Source organism: Stegostoma tigrinum, chromosome 26, assembly GCF_030684315.1.
Source record: "Stegostoma tigrinum isolate sSteTig4 chromosome 26, sSteTig4.hap1, whole genome shotgun sequence".
Taxonomy (NCBI): Eukaryota; Metazoa; Chordata; class Chondrichthyes; order Orectolobiformes; family Stegostomatidae; genus Stegostoma; species Stegostoma tigrinum.
In genome coordinates, this window is record NC_081379.1 from 14,925,532 (window position 1) to 14,942,682 (window position 17,151).

A 17,151-nucleotide genomic window follows, 5' to 3' on the forward strand; every position below is an offset into this window, starting at 1 on the left:
AAAGTGCAAAAAAGATCAGCTAAATCTCCCAGACACTTTATAAACTTAAGCAGAAAGTCTACTAAAATTTTCTAAGTGTAGGTGTTCTTACCAACAAGGAAAAGTTTGAGCCAATGAAGTTCTGCCCATGCCTGTGACCTAAAGCGTCTTGTCAGTGCACAACGTTTCCCATCACACAAACAAGACTCACAGCAAAAAGCAGTATTTGTCATCAGGTTTGCTCACTGCAAATTGAAATTTTAGCCCCCAACTCCAGATCAATACAATGCAATGTTGTAAATATTTAGATCATACTCACAATTATTAAATTATGATGAGTTATGTTTGTCAAACCATTTCTTTTTCAAATGCATAATAATTCCTGAAACTGAAGTGAGAATAAAGTGAAATTGCACCCTGTTTTTCATAATCAGATTAAAATCCATCACCTGTCATCCAATGAGGGGAGTCTCCCTTTCTGACTTTGTTCAGATCCAATGAAAGGCTCATCAGGAATGTCCGTGAAAACAGGCGCTTGTGTTTTCAACAGCAAAGCAGTCTACACAAGAGAACAGGACAGTGAGCTCTACATAGCAGTAATGACTGCAAATCAACCTGACAACCATAACTGTAATCATCTGAAAAATGAATGATTTAGTCAACCTACAAAACAGATGGCAGTTTACTCATATCAAATACGTAATTAATTTTACGAATACAAAACATAAGGAAGGAAGACAACCAAACTGCATCATGATCAGATGTGGATTCATCTCATTTTTTTTTCAAAAGAGACAGCCTAAGAGTAAGGGAAAAAAGTAAAGCAAACAGAGAGCAAAAAGTCGCATCTCAGCTGGTCAGCAAGTAAAATGCAAATGTCAAGCAACTATGAATTTTGCCTTGGCAGCAATCAATGTGCCTATGACATTCAATAGTACTGCCTTGTTAATTCCTGCATCCTCTACATCCTTTTATTTTTCTAAGGGTTTAAACCATGATGGAAAACATAATTGGACCGGTAACGCAAATACTGTAACAGCAGTCGCAGGTTAAATAGTGGGAAATTCTCCAAGTCACTCTTTACAATTTAAAATCAGACTGAACACTGTCCATTTGTTGGGATGAATACAATTCCAATACTCAAATGCCCATGGGATGCCTTATGACATCCTGGACAAAGCCACCTTAAATATTTAGCCCCTAATAACTGGTGCATAGCAGTTGATTTCCCAGAAGCACAGAAATATGCAATCTCGAGCACCACTTGCAAGGTTCCCCCGAGACACACTATTTTGACTTGTATCTCTATGATTATTCCTCTAATGTCAAATCCTGGAACTCTCCCCTAAACAGCAATAAGTGCATGTATACCAAAAGGACTATACACAGGAGGTCTGGCAACCAACAGGAAACCGATATCCATTTCAAGCCCACCGACTCCCCCAGCTACCTAGAGTATACCCTCCTCCAACACACCTTTCTGCAAAAATACCATCTCCTATTCCCAATTCCTTCATCTCCGCCATATCTGCTCCCAGGATGAGGCATTCCATTCCCGTATATCTCAGAGGTCCTCGTTTTTCAAGGACTGCAACCGTGCCCCCCTCAGTGGTTGAGAATGCCCTCGACTGTGTTTCCGCATTTCCCACAACTCATCCCTCACACCCACTCCCCACAACAACCATAACAGGATCCCCCTTGTCCTCACGTACCACTCCACCAACCTCCAGATCCAATGCATCATCCTCCAACACTCCTGCCATCTGCAATCCGACCCCACCACCAAAGACATTTTTCCCTCCTCACCCTTATCTGCATTCCAGAGGGACTACTCTCTCTGGGACCCCCTTGTCTGCTCCACACTATCCCCCAAGCCCCATCACTTCCAGCAATTTTCCCTGCAACTGCAGGAAGTGCTACGCCTGCCCCTACACCTCCGCCCCCCCAACCCAGGCCCCTACAAAGACTTTTCACATCAAGCAGGTGCGGATTTAGGGAGGGGATAGATCAGTCCAGGGAGAATGGACAGGTCAAGGGGGTGGGATGAGGTTAGTAGGTACAGGTTGGGGTGGGACTTGAAGTGGGAGCAAGGGATAGGTGGGAGGAAGAACAGGTTAGGGAGGCGGGGACATGCTGGGCTGGTTTTTCGGACGCAGTAGGGGGAGGGGAGATTTTGAAGCTTGCAAAGTTCACATTGAAACCATTGGGCTGCAGGCTTCCCAGGCGAAACGTGAGGTGGTGTTGCTGCAACCTTCAGGTGACATCATTGTGACACTGCAGGAGGCCCAGGATGGACAAGTCGTCTGAGGAATTTTGGGGGGGGTGGGGGGGTTTGAAATGGTTCACGACTGGGAGGTGCAGTTTAGTGCGAACCGAGCATAGGTGTTCCGCACAGCGGTCCTCAAGCCTCTGTTTGGTTTCCCCGATGTAGAGGAGGCCACAACGGGAACAGCAGATACAGTATACCACATAGCAGATATGCAGGTTGTGTATACAAGTTCAATTTAAGACAATTTATCAGTGAACATTCAGAAGTGTACATTAATTAAATGCTTCCATCCAATCTTCATTTTCTAATTATAAAAGTGCCTTTGTAACTCAGCAACTTTGGGGTAGTTAGTGAGCCACAGCTTCCTCAAAGGTACCACCTTCAGTTAAAGAGCAGCTTAGCTTGTGTCACAAAGTAGAAATATAGGTAATCTTGGCCACAGATCTCCACTCCTGATTACTGCACATACCATATAAATCTATTTGCACAGGCATCAGCTGAGGGTGGGACAAATACCTGCCCATGATTCATCTCGAAGGCTTGAACGTGAATAATTTACTAGTCATAATGCGGAATATTAGCACAAGAAATGATGGAAGCTGGAAGAAAACATGCAAAAGGCAAGAAAAAAAATACCATGAAACAGTGCTGCTGGTTGTCGTTATCCTTCTGCAATTGTGTAAAGAGCGAAGGACAAATGAAATTTCCTTATACCAATGAGGGAGAAATTAAAGTGGTGGTCACGGTGCTTCTCTAACTATTTTGTTCCATCCCAGAAGGAATGCGGATTATAAATTATTCAACTTAGCCTGATTTACTTCTGTTGAACAAAAGGTATGCATAACAGGTCTGGAAGGAGACAGGAAACAACATAAAATGGAGGCAAACCAACAAATTACTAAACATAAAAAGCAGTGGCTTTAAAAAAGCAACTGGACATTAGAATTATTTTTCAAGAGCTATGCACATTTACTTTAAAGTTCAAATACATGGTCATCATAAATGTAGATTTCAAAACAGAAGAAACTTTCAAAGAGCGTCTTTTTTTACCTGGCTAGTGTAGAGAACCAGTTGAACGAGCTGTGGCATGAGTGCATCTGCCATGACCAGGGTCTGCAAGTTTGGGTGCATCAGAGAGGTCAGGAGTACTGGCAGCAAATGACCCAACATCGTGGCCTTAGTAATCTGTTCCAAACCTTTCAGCCTGCAGTGAAGAATATGACATAGCTCATTCATAACCAAATTGAACAATATCAGAATTTTGCAAGAGCACGGGCAAGTGCACCCACAAAAGGAACAAACTGTGCGCAGGACCAGCTGCGGGGCCAAGAAATCCAACACAGCTGTATTGGCTCTTTGAGAGATCAGATTTCTATGTTGATTAAACTAGTTCTCAGCGTCATGAAACAGATATCAACCAGTGTTCCAGGATTAGGGAAGGTCAAGTGAGGTTAAGAGGAGTTGCTCCTGAGGATTAACCAGCATCCTGATTCACTTCATTTTAATCGGTTAATAACACAATATTCCATGCATAGTAATGGCAGTCGACTGCTCACCCATTGAATCAGCACCTCTATTTTTGATATCAGAGGCAGCAATCTTGCTAATAGCAAGAATCCTTTTCTCTACATGCCTGAATAGCTAATCTAAGGCATCTTTATAAAGATTTTAATTGACTTTGCAGCTATCAATCCACATTTCTGAACTTTTTCCTTGATTTCCTTTTAATAGTTTAAAAGCTATGATTGCACTTCCTTACTCTCAGCATTCCTGTTATGTAAAAAGAGGTTTTCCATATATTCATCCCAAACAGTTCACCTCTTGGCCTTCCACAGAATCATACCAGTACAGAGAAGGTCCTCCAGCCCAGTCAAACCACCAAAACTATGCTCAACCTACCAGCCCTATGTGTCAGTGCATGGCCCATAGTCTTGAATATTATGCTATTGCAAGTGTTAATCTAATTACATTTCGAAAATTGTGAGGTTACCTGCCTCAAGTGCCCTCCCAGGCAGTGCATTCTAGAGACCCCACTGCCTGCTAGGTGAAAACTCTTTTCCTCAACATACCCTCTAAACTTCCTGCCTTTCATCTTAAAAGTGTGCCCCCTTATTATTCACCCTTCAAGGAGAACACCTTTCCATTCACCTTGTTGACACCCCTCAATCTTATACACCTCCATTAGGTCCCTCTCTCAACCTTCACAAACAACCTGAGCATATCAAGCCTCTTTTTATAGCTAAACTTCTCCATCCCAGGCAACATTCTGGTAAATCTCCCCTGTAACCCTGCCAGTGCAATCAAATGATTCCTAGTGTGGCAACCAAAACTGCACACAGTATTCCAGCTGTGGCCTAACCAAACTTCTGTACAGCTACAGTGTAAGATTCCTCGCTCTTATAATCTATGCCTCACTGATAAAGATAAGTGCCCTGTATGTTGTTTGATTTAATCTTTGGGACATATGCCTATACCCCTGGTATCATTCAACAAAACTCATGTTAATTATGTGTGAAAAGCAGCATCCTATCAGTGGTTAATGCCACTTGTGCTGCTAATGCTAAAGCAATCTGAAACAGCTAAATGCACTCATTGAGATATCTTTATCTTCAAGGTAATCAGAAGCAGACTGGAAACTTGTTCCATGCTATCAGATCATACTTCAAAAGTATGCCGTTAATTTATTTATTAGGAATGCTAGATGTATTCAGATAGAGTCTTAAGTTTCATCTTTTTGTTATTTTGATATCAACTAGTCTTGATTGATAGAGTCTTAGATTCATTCCCGCTGTCCCTTCCTGCCAAGCTCTGACCTTTCTGAAATGCACTAGAATCTTCATGTTCAACTGCACAAGTCACAAAACATTTGAATGCAAATAAAGCAAGTAATTAAGGCTGTTAGTGGTAGCCATTCTTTTTACAAGAGGAATTAAACATTAAAATTACAGATATTATGCTTCAGTTAGAGTACTGGAAAGTGGTGGAGGCAGATCACTGAATATGCTTAAGGCAAAATAGATAAATTTTTGTCAGGCAAAACAAACATTAAATAAAGTAGATGGGAATCGGAGATTTAGAAGAAAAATTCATGACCTTATTGAATAATGGAGCTGGACCAAAGGTTTGAATGACTACTTCTGTTCATAATTTGGGTTCAAATGAACTAATAATGATAATAAAACTCCGTCTGTTTTCTTTGCAAGTTGCCACCCAACCAATAGATCTACTATTCTAGTTTCTGCACAAAACATTCACATCTGTAATTTAAAAATCTAAACTAGTTGCACAAAACTACAAATTAACATTAACTTCACGTCAGTTATCAATGTACACAACAGCCTAAGCTGATGAGCAATGATGCCACAAACCAATTTACCATTAAATTTAATCAAACATACATCTCCACCAGAGGGCCCTACTAATTAACAAATCTACAGGAGTAACCAAATTAGCCATAAATGCAATGGGACAGTTAATAATGCATTTAAATTAAACTCAATATCACCAATGGCTATCATTAAAAACAGTATTTTGCTCAAAAAGGCAACCATTCAATTAGGAAAGTAAATAAACCAAGATCAGAATGTAGGCAGGGGCTGAAAGACCATCGTCCCAACCACAGACAAGATCTTGCATCATTTGGTGCAACTTATGTGCAGTACTAACTTTGACATGCGTGAATACATATATAAAAGATGGCAGTGTTGCTTGATTCAAATAGATGTAGGATCAGACAATTGTTAACAAGCTAAGCCACTGAGATAAGGCTTTTGGAAAAGGGACGTGGGGAAGCAACAAAAACATACCCCATATAGTCATGAAATACACAAGTCAGGTTAAAATGATAGCTGTACTGACCTATGCTCTTTGTCAGCCATTTCACTGTTAATAACAGATGTGGTGACGTGCTGGAGTTTTTCAAGTACTTCATCACATCCTCCTAGGATTTTGGTGGCTAGTGCTAAGATACTGGTCTGGAGTTCCTGCAAATAAAAGAAAGCAGATGAGTCACTTCGGATGTATAACTATAGCTGTACTTGCTACAAAAGGAAGCAACAGGGCAACTGCAATTCAAGTTCAAAAGCAACAAAGTCTGTGGAATAAATCAGAATTTCACTCCCATCAGTTGGAAGTAAAAATAAAAGATGCAAAACAGCAAAAATAGAGCAGCTGAATCTTAAAAGAAATTTAAGAAAACTGAATTTTGCTAACTCTGTCAGCTGAGTTGTCTGCTGTGACTCAGAGCCATACAGCTATAGAGATTTCAATATTCAATGTGTGCTTTATTAATGGATTTCATGAGATGGCAGTCAGCACTAAATATTCTTCATATGAGGAATATGAAACATTAGGTAGATTCCTAATGTTCTCAATTAGTTAGTGACAGCACATAAGTGGCTTAAAGAAGGTACATATGGTTTAGGCTGCCTTGCTCCTAGAAGATTGAACAGTCTGTTAACACGATTTCAAGTTACAATTGAAGACATCTTGGCTAAGATACTCATACAATATCTGGTATCGCTAGGATAGACTCACTGCCACCAATCCTTCTCACTGGTATTAGTCTAGGCTATTGATATTTTGTGGGGAAGGATGTCCACATGTCATCTTAAGCAGAAGATGGTTTCAATCCTAATGAACAGAAAATAGATTGATCACGTTACACGAAAATTACATGACTGTCTCTTGTGAACACGTGACTCAAATAAGTGCAAGTTCAAATTGCACTGACTATGCTCTCATGACAACGTTAACAAGCACAAAGGACTAAAGCACTCCAGAAATTTTTGGGGAACTGGTTAACACCTCTCAGAAACAGGACTTCATACCCTGATGAGCAAAGTCCATCTCATGATGTCAGTTACCTCTTTCTGATCCTAACTGCCTTATACAAAATATACTAGAGAGATTATGACAGCCATACAATATCAACCCAGCAAGACTGAATGCATTCAGGAACTGGAAGTTAAAAACAGCAGTGAGCTCTGAGTCACCAAAAAGACAAAAATTCATTAAAAAATTCAGATACTGTTTTGTTTCTTCTTTCATCCACTCAGCTATTTTTCTCCACTCCCTCATGGCCTGCACACAGGCACCTACTAAATGCTCTAGCTGGTTGAGGGGGCAAAATATGAAAAGTATTTGACTTTGAACCTTCTACGCAGAGATCACAGTTAAATTCCTCAGGCAGCATTTTATGGACAGCATACAGGAATGTTCAGACAGACACCACGTGGGTAATGCTTCCTAAAAACTTTGGCATGATAGTCTTTATTATCATACTTACCACATTCTTAATGTAACATTTTCATCTATCAACATATGCTTGCTTTAACTGAAAAAAAAAACTTCAGTAAGTTCCCAATTTAATCTGTTCTGTTGTAATGTCAGTTGGTTAGGTCCTGGGGCCCATATGCCTGTACATCATTAAGAATGCAGGATGTGACCTGATCAGCACCAGAGTCCCTCTCATTTGTTGCCAATCCTCTCATTCGTGGCTTGACTCACCCACATGCAGGTGACTCATTTGCAGCTTCTGTCAGTCAATAGCCCTCACTGTCACTGCCATTCCTTTACAACATAGAACATTACAGCACAGTACAGGCCCTTCGGCCCTCGATGTTGTGCCGACCCGTCATACCGATCTCAAGCCCATCTAACCTACACTATTCCATGTACATCCATATGCTTATCCAATCACGACTTAAATGTACCTAATGTTGGCGAATCTACTACTGTTGCAGGCAAAGCATTCAATTCCCTTACTACTCTGAGTAAAGAAACTACCTCTGACATCTGTCCTATATCTTTCACCCCTCAATTTAAAGCTATGCCCCCTCGTGCTCGCCGTCACCATCCTAGGAAAAAGGCTCTCCCTATCCACCTGATCTAACCCTCTGATTATTTTATATGTTTCAATTAAGTCACCTCTCAACCTTCTTCTCTTTAATGAAAACAGCCTCAAGTCCCTCAGCCTTTCCTCGTAAGACCTTCCCTCCATACCAGGCAACATCCTAGTAAATCTCCGCTGCACCCTTTCCTAAGCTTCCACATCCTTCTTATAATGCGGTGACCAGAACCGTACACAATACTCCAAGTGCAGCTGCACCAGAGTTTTGTACAGCTGTAGCATAACCTCTTGGTTCCGGAACTCGATCCCTCTATTAATAAAAGCTAAAACACTGTATGCCTTAACAGCCCTGTCAACCTGGGTGGCAACTTTCAGGGATCTGTGTACATGGACACAGAGATCTCTCTGCTCATCTACACTACCAAGAATCTTACCATTAGCCCAGTACTTTGCCTTCTGGTTACTCCTACCAAAGTGCATCACCTCACACTTGTCTGCATTAAACTCCATTTGCCACCTCTCCGCCCAGCTCTGCAGCTTATTTATGTCTCTCTGCAACCTACAGCATCCTTCGTCACTATCCACAACTCCACCAACCTTAGTGTCATCTGCAAATTTACTAACCCATCCTTCTACGCCCTCATCCAGGTCATTTACAAAAATGACAAACAGCAGTGGACCCAACACCGACCCTTGCGGTACACCACTAGTAACTGGTCTCCAGGTTGAACATTTCCCATCAACTACCACCCTCTGTCTTCTTTCAGCAAGCCAATTTCCGATCCAAACTGCTAGATCTCCCACAATTCCATTCCTCCGCATTTTGTACAATAGCTTACTGTGGGGAACCTTATCGAACGATTAGTTCATAGCCTCTGCCAGAACCTCCCTATCACAGTCTAACTTGAAAAACGAAGTTATTTCTGCCTCCTCCTGCTCCTTTTCAGAGCCCTCATGATGTCTGGTAACAGGTGGAACCCATATGTGAGTGCAAGCAAGAAAGGAAGAGCAGGTGACAGCATGCGTGTCTAGGCAACGGTGAGGTGGTCAGTCAAATGTATTGACAGTGAGAGCGCACGGCCAGTCAGGTGAAGGTAAAAATCAGAGACTGGGAGAATGTACATGATCAAGGAATAGTAGAGGCTGTGAACTAGGGAATCAATGCAAGAAGGATCCTATCAGGGAACTGGATATGTTGCGAGAGCAGGTGCGCTCAAGCGGGGGTTGGGGGGGTGGGTGATTGTGGTGTTTGAGCAGGAAAAGCTGGGGGCAAGATGAGAGTAGAAAGTTACCATATTTCTTTTTCAATTTTTGATTTTATTTTGCGAAAATTTATTTCAGTCACCAGTATAGAAATTTCACCAAGCAAAGCATTCCAAACGATAGAGTTATACAACACGGAAATACATCCTTCGGACTGACTACGCCCACCAGAATCTCAAACTAAACTGGTTCTAGCTGCTTATTGCTTGGCCATTATCCCGACAAACCTTTCTTGTTCACGTACTTTTCCAACGCATCCACCAGTTCCTCTGGAAGTTCACTCCACACATGAACCACTCACTGTGTAAAGCAGTTGCCCTTCACGTCTTTTTCAATTCTTCTCCTCTCACCTTAAAAATATACCCCTAATCTTGAACTCCCCACCCTATTGAAAAGGCACCTGCCATTCACCTTATCGATGCCCTTCATGACTTCAAAAACCTCTAGAAGGTACTCCTCAACCTCCTACACTCCAGTACAACAAAGTCCCAGCCTATACAGCCTCTCCAGACAAGTCAAACACTCTATTGCAGCAACATTCTGGTAAATCTTTTCCAAATGCTGTCCAGCTTGATAATCTCCTTCCTATGTAGACACAGTACTCCAGAAGAGGTCTCACCAACATCCTGTACAATCTCAACATGGAATTCCAACTCCTATACTAAAAGGTTTGAGCAATGAAAGCAAGCATACGAAAAGTCTGTCTACATAGAACAGAGAAAATTACAACACAGGAACAGGCCCTTCAGCTCTCCAAGCCTGTGCTGATCCAGGTTCTCTAATCTAAAGCCATCGCCTATTTTCCAAGGACCTGTATCTCTCTGCTCCCTGCCCAGTCAGTCATCTATCTGTCTAGGTACATCTTGAAGGACGCTATCGTGCCCTCCTCTACCGGCAACGCGGTCCAGGCACCCTTCATTTTTTTTTGCAGCAGCTGTGGGAGCAGTGACAGGAAGGACTAGGGAAGCGAGTTCTTCATTTTGGCAGCGGAGCTGAGTGGGAGCAGTCGCATGGTGTTCTCAGAATGAGAGTGAACTGATATATATGAGCAGTGGCTAAACCAGAGACATTACGCGTGTTGTGTCTCCCACCTGCCCTCCACTTCTGACCAAAAAAAGAGACTCTGCTGTGTTGATGAGGTAAGTGTTTTTCTTTTTAAAAAAAAAAGGGTGCTGGTAAGTAGAGTGATTTGGTACAATTTTTTTTCATTTCACTTATCTAGTATTTGATATTATAGTAGGACCAAGCCAAGCTTAAGAGTAAAAATGGCAGGAGATCCCAGACCCATGTTATGCTCTGGGACACGGCTGAAGGGAGGAGCTCAGATTTTTGGGACATTGGGACTGGTTCTGGGGGAGGTGGAACCATTACAAATCGGACAGTCTGGTTCCAGTCCTGCCCAGGTGTAATGTCATTTGGGGCAGCTTTTGCTAACGCTGTTGGGGAGGGTTTAAATTAATGTGGTAGGGGGAATGGGAACCAAATGAGGTGGTTAGTGGACAGTAAGGAAGTTGTAACTAAAGCCTGTAAGGAACTAGATAATGAAATCAGTGTGGCTAAGGGGAAGAGTGGGCAGAGAGCAGATGAATGCAGAGGGACAGGTGGTCTGAGGTGCATTTGTTTTGATGTGAGATGTATAGTAGGTAAGGTAGATGAACTTAGGGCTCGGATTAGTACCTGACAGTATGATGTTCTTGCTATTACTGCGACTTGGTTGAGGGAAGGGCAAGATTGGCAACTAAATATCCCAGGATATTAGATGCTTCAGGCATGACAGAGAGGGAGATAGAAAGGGGTGGAGGAGTTGCATTACTGGTCAAAGAGGATATCAGCTGTGCTGAAGGAGGACAGTATAGAGGACTCGAGCAGCAGGGCAATATGGGCAGAGCTCAGATAGGAAAGGTGCGCTAACAATGTTGGGACTGTACTACAGGCCTCCCAACAGCGAGCATGATATAGAGAAACAAATATGCAGAGAGATTATGGAAAGATGTAGAAGCAACAGGGGGGTGGTGCTGGGAGATTTTAATTTTCCCAAAATTGACTGGAATTCACTCAGTGTTAGGGGTTTAATGGAGAAGAATTTGTAAGGAGCATCCACAAGGGTTTTCTAGAGCAGTACGTTAGTAGTCCAACTCAGGAAGGTGCCATACTGGACTGGTGTTGGGGAATAAGCCCAGACAGGTGGTTGAAGTTTCAGCAGGGGTTTACTTTGGGAACAGTGATCACAATTCCATAAGTTTTAGAATACTGATGGAAAAAGACAAGAGTGGTCCTAAAGGAAGAGTGCTGAACTGGGAGAAGGCCAACTATAGCAAAATTCGGCAGGAGCTGGGGAATGTGGATTGGGTGCAGCTGTTTGAGAGTAAATCGACATTTAATATGTGGGAGACTTTTAAAGAGAGGTTGACTAGAGTACAGGACAGACATGTCCCTGTGAAAATGAGTGATAGAAAGGGCAAGATTAGGGAACCATGGATGACAGGTGAAATTGAGAGACTAGCAAAGAGGAAGAAGGGAGCATACATAAAGGTCTAGGGAACGAAAACAGATGAAGCTTTGGAAGAATATCGGGTAAGTCGGACCAATCCGAAACGAGGAATTAAGAGGGCTAAAAGGGGTCATGAAATATCTTCAGCAAACAGGGTTAAGGAAAATCCCAAAGCCTTTTATTCATACATAAGGAGCAAGAGGGTAACTGGAGAAAGGGTTGCCCCACTCAAGGGCAAAGGAGGGAAGTTATATGAGGAGTCAGAGAAAATGAGTGAGATTCTTAATGAGTGCTTTGCGTCAGTATTCACTGAGGAGAGAGGCATGATGGATGATGAGGTTAGGGATAGATGTTTGATTACTCTCGGTCAAGTCAGCATGGTGGGCGGGGGGGGGGGGGGTGGGGTATTGGGTATTGTAAAAAAGGCATCAGGGTGGACGAGTCCCCAGGTCCGAATGGGATCTATCCCAAGTTACTGAGGGAAGTGAAGGGGGAAAATAGTTGGGGCCTTAACAGATATCTTTGAAGCATCCTTGAGCACAGGTGAGGTCCTGGAGGACTGGAGAATTGCTTATGCTGTCTCCTTGTTTAAGAAGGGTAGCAAGAATAATCCAGGTAATCATAGACCTGCGAGCCTGACGTCAGTGGTGGGGAAGCTGCTGGAGAAGATACTGAGGGATAGGATCTTATTACATTTTGAATAAAATGGATTTATTAGTGATAGGCAGCATGGTTTTGTGCAGGGAAGGTCATGTCTTACCAACTTGATAGAATTCTTTGAGGAAGTGACAAAATTGATTGATGAGGGAAGGGCAGTGGATGTCATATACATGGACTTCACTAAGGTGTTTGATAAGGTTCCCCATAATAGGCTGATGGAGAAAGTGAGGTTGCATGGAGCCCAGGGTGTGCTAGATAGATGGATAGAAAACTGGGCTGGACAACAGGAGACAGAGTTATAGTAGAAGGGAGTTTGTCAAAATGGAGAACTGTGACCTATGGTGTTCCACAGGAATCCATGTTGGGACCACCGTTGTTTGTGATATACATAGATGATCTAGAGGAAGGTATAGATGGTCTGATTAGCAAGGTTGCAGATGACACTAAGACTGGTGCAGTAGCAGACAGTGAAGGCACTGCCAGGGAATGCAGTAGAATATAGATAGATTGGAGAGTTGGGCAGAGAAATGGCAGATGGAGTTCAATCCAGGCAAATGCAAGGTGACGCATTTTGGAAGATCCAAATCAAGAGTGAACTATACGGTAAATGGAAAAGCCGTGGGAAAAACTGATGCAGACAGATCTGGGTGTTCAGGTCCATTATACCCTGAAGGTGGCAACGCAGGTCAAGAGAGTGGTCAAGGCGGCCTACGGCATGCTTTCATTCATCCGCTGGGGTATTGAGTGCACGAGTTGGAAGGTCATGTTACAGTTGTAGGACTTTGGTTCAACAACATTTGGAATACTGTGTACAGTTCTGGTCGCCACATTACCAAAAGGAAATAGATGCTTTGGAGACAGTGCAGAGGAGGTTCACCAGGATGTTGCCGGTATGGAGGGTGCTGGCCATAAAGAGATTGTTGACTAAGTTAGGATTATTTATATTAGACAGACAGAGGGAACCTGATCGAGACCTACAAAATCCTGAGAGGCATAAACAGGGTGGGTAGCAAGAAGCTTTTTCCCCCCCCCAGAGTGGGGGACTCAATTACGAGGGGTCATGATTTCTAGGTGAGAGGGGAAAAGTTTAAGCGAGATATGCATGTAAAGTTCTTTACGGAGAAGATGGTGGTTGCCTGGATTGTGTTGCCATCGGATGTGGTAAAGCAAACACGATAGTGTCATTTAAGATGTGCACAAACTTTAAAGAATTATGTATGTGAACCGCGAGGTGTCTGTTCCACAATACTACCCAAGGCCCTAGCATTAATTGTATAAATCATGACCTTATTTGTTTTATCGAAATGCAATAACTTCGCATCTATCCAAATTAAATGCCACCTGCTACTCCTCAGCCCACTGATCCAATCGATCAAGATCTCTTTCTAATCCTGGATAACCATCTTCACTGTCCACTATACCACAATTTTGGTGTTATTCAGAAACTTACTAACCATGCCTTCTACATTCTCATCCAAATCATTTACATAAATAAGATGGATAAGTCCCCAGGGCCAGACCAGATTTATCCTAGGTTGCTCCGGGAAGCGAGAAAGGAGGTTGCTAAGCCGAAGATCTTTGCTTCCTCACTCTCCACATGAGTCGTACCCTAAGATTGGAGGGAGGCAAATTCAAGAAAGGGAATAGGGAAATCCCTAGAAATTACAGACCAGTCAGTCAGTCTTACGTCTGTGGTCAGCAAGGTTTTGGAAAGAATTCTGAGGGATAGGATTTATGACTATTTGGAAAAGCATAGCATGACTAAAGGGAGTCAGCATGGCTTTGAGGGGGGCAGGTCATGCCTTACAAATCTTATTGAGTTCTTTGAGGAAGTCACGAGACAGGTTGACAAGGGTCGAGCAGTGGATGTGGTGTACACGGACTTCAGCAAGGCATTTGATAAGGTTCCCCACGGCAGGCTCATTCATTAAGTCAGGAGCTATGGGATACAGGGTGATTTGGCTGTCTGGATCCAGAATTGGTTGGCTGACAGGAGGCAGAGAGCGGTTGTAGATGGTAAGTATTCTGCCTGGAGGTCAGTGCTGAGTGGTGTCCCGCAGGGCTGGTCTTGTGCCTCTGCTGTTTCTAGTTTGTAAATGACTTGGTTGAGGAGATTGAAGGGTGGGTTAGTATGTTTGCTGATGACACAAAGGTTGGAAGTGCCGTTGATAGTATCGAGGGCTATTGCAGGCTTCAGCGAGACATTGACAGAATGCAGAGCTGGGCTGAGAAATGGCAGATGGAGTTCAACCTAGATAAATGCGAAGTGACGCATTTTGGAAGGTCGAACTTAAATGGTGAACATAAGATTAAAGGCAGGATTCTCGACAATGTGGAGGAACAGCGGGATCTTGGTGTTCAAGTGCTAGCTCCCTCAAAGTTGCCACCCAAGTGGATAAGATTGTTAAGAAAGCATATGGTGTTTTGGCTTTCATTAGCAGGGGGATCGGGTTTAAGAGCTACGAGGTAATGCTGCAGCTCTACAAAACCCTGGTGAGACCACACTTGGAATATTGTGTCCAGTTCTGGTTGCCCTATTATAGGAAAGATGTGGAGGCTTTGGAGAGGGTGCAAAGGAGGTTTACCAGGATGCTGCCTGGACTAGAGGGCTTGTCTTAAGAGGAGAGGTTGACTGAGCTCGGACTTTTCTCTCTGGGAGAGAAGGAGGAAGAGAGGTGACCTGATCGAGGTGTACAAGGTAATGAGAGGCATGGATAGTGTCGACAGCCAGAGACTTTTCCCCAGGGCAGGATTGGCTGCCACGAGGGGTCATAGTTTTAAGGTGTTAGGAGGAAGGTATAGAGGAGACGTCAGAGGGAGGCTCTTCACCCAGAGAGTTGTGAGCGCATGGAATACTTTGCCAGTGGCAGTCATGGAAGCAGAGTCATTAGCGACATTTAAGCGACTGCTGGACATGCACATGGACGGCAGTGAATTGAGGGGAACGTAGGTTAGCTTATTTTATTTTTGGATTTGGATTATTCCACGGCACAACATTGTGGGCCGAAGGGCCTGCACTGTGCTGTACTTTTCTATGTTCTATAAGTGACAAACAAAAGATGATCCAGCACTGATCCCTGTGGAAGACTGCAACGTGTAACGGATTTTTTTTGATTAGAAAAGGTCCTGCACAACCTAGCTAGAACTTTTACGTTTGTTTTAAATGGGATATTCTTATTTCCACAAATTTGTTGCACTTTTCAGCAACCAACTACAATATTAATTGATGTTGTGGTATTCACATGCAGGGCAGCAAGTCTCGGATAAAATTCAACAAATAGTTAAACGTAGTAGATGAGGCAGTGTGAGGCTGACAGTTTAAATTTCTGACAATTCAGCAGCTCTGCTGCACACTAACCACAATCTCCCACAGCAGCACTTAGTAGTGAACAGAAGTGTAATAAAAATTTAAACGCATTACTGAAATATTAACACATTAATGCCTGAATGAAAACGCAAAAATTCTGTTCAAAAAGGTCGGCTAGATTATTTTTCCAGCCACATATAAATTGCTGCAATACAAGGAAAGTAGGTACAAATCTGTACGTTTGAACTTTGAATTTGAATCTGTCATAAATAACGTGGAATGCGGACATGAAAAGTTCTTTCATTTTGCCCAAAGCAAAAGGACTTTAAAATCCAACCATTTTGACTTGAGAGCAATTTAAAAGTGAATTTTAAACTGTTTTAACTTAGTCTGATTACACAGATATTTTGAACAAATCACAACATATTACAAAACAGAAAGCAGAGCAGCAGCACAATTACTGCATAATTGCTCTCAGTGAACATCAAGTTTTGAATACTTTCACAAGTTATACCGCATTTTCACGTAACAATGGAAGGTGAAAAGAGGACAACTATCTAAAATCATCACCATCCCCATTTAAAATTGCACAATAAAAATTATGGTGGATCACTCTTGCCCTAAACGTTCTGTGTCTGTAATCTTGCTCATAAAACAAGATGCACTTGTAGGACTTTTGAAATTACTTCAATTAAAATTAATTGGCAATGATATGTGGAAAAATTTTGTGCAAAACGTAAAGCAGCTTGAGAAAAGGTTTGATGGGGGGCTCGTTCACAACAGTTTAAAAAAATACGCTCAACTTTCCATTGCATATTGAGTTTGACAAAGTCAGTCAATAAAAAGACATAATTGCTTGAATTTAAATAAAAACAGTAATTGCAGGTCAGTTAGTATCTATAAAGATTAACAATACATTTCAAATAGCCAAGTTAATTTTAGCAGTTAGCTTAGCATTTTGTGATGAAAATTTTCAAGTCTGTAATTAAGGGTGCAATATCATATTCAGATTTGGCTTCCCTATTTATTTGTGGGGTGTGGGTGTCGCTAGCTGGCCAGCATTTCTTGCCCATCCCTAGTTGCCCTCGAGAAGTTGGTGGTGAACTGCCTTCTTGAACCGCTGCAGTCTTTCTGTTGTGGGTTGACCTTATTAGGGAGGGAATTCCAGGATTTTGACATGGCAACTGCAAAGTAACGGTAATATATTTCCAAGTCAGGATGGTGAGTGACTTGGAGGTGGTGGTGTTCCCATATGTCTGATGCCCTGGTCCTTCTAGATGGAAGTGATCGTGTGTTTCAAAGGTGCTGTTTGAGGATCTTTGGTGAATTTC

General features: G+C 42.5%; 1 protein-coding gene across 6 annotated transcripts in view; it reads right to left on the bottom strand.

Annotated features, from left to right (window-relative positions):
* LOC125464301 (probable E3 ubiquitin-protein ligase HECTD4) overlaps positions 1-17,151 on the bottom strand; it is a 284,911-nt gene that overhangs the window by 122,646 nt on the left and 145,114 nt on the right. For all 6 annotated transcript variants that reach the window (XM_059654988.1, XM_059654987.1, XM_059654990.1 and 3 more), the window contains 3 exons: positions 6,107-6,231; positions 3,299-3,452; positions 429-538 (listed from right to left, as the gene is read on the bottom strand). In XM_059654988.1, the coding sequence (XP_059510971.1) occupies positions 429-538; positions 3,299-3,452; positions 6,107-6,231 (389 nt within the window). The remainder of the gene's footprint in view (positions 1-428; positions 539-3,298; positions 3,453-6,106; positions 6,232-17,151) is intronic.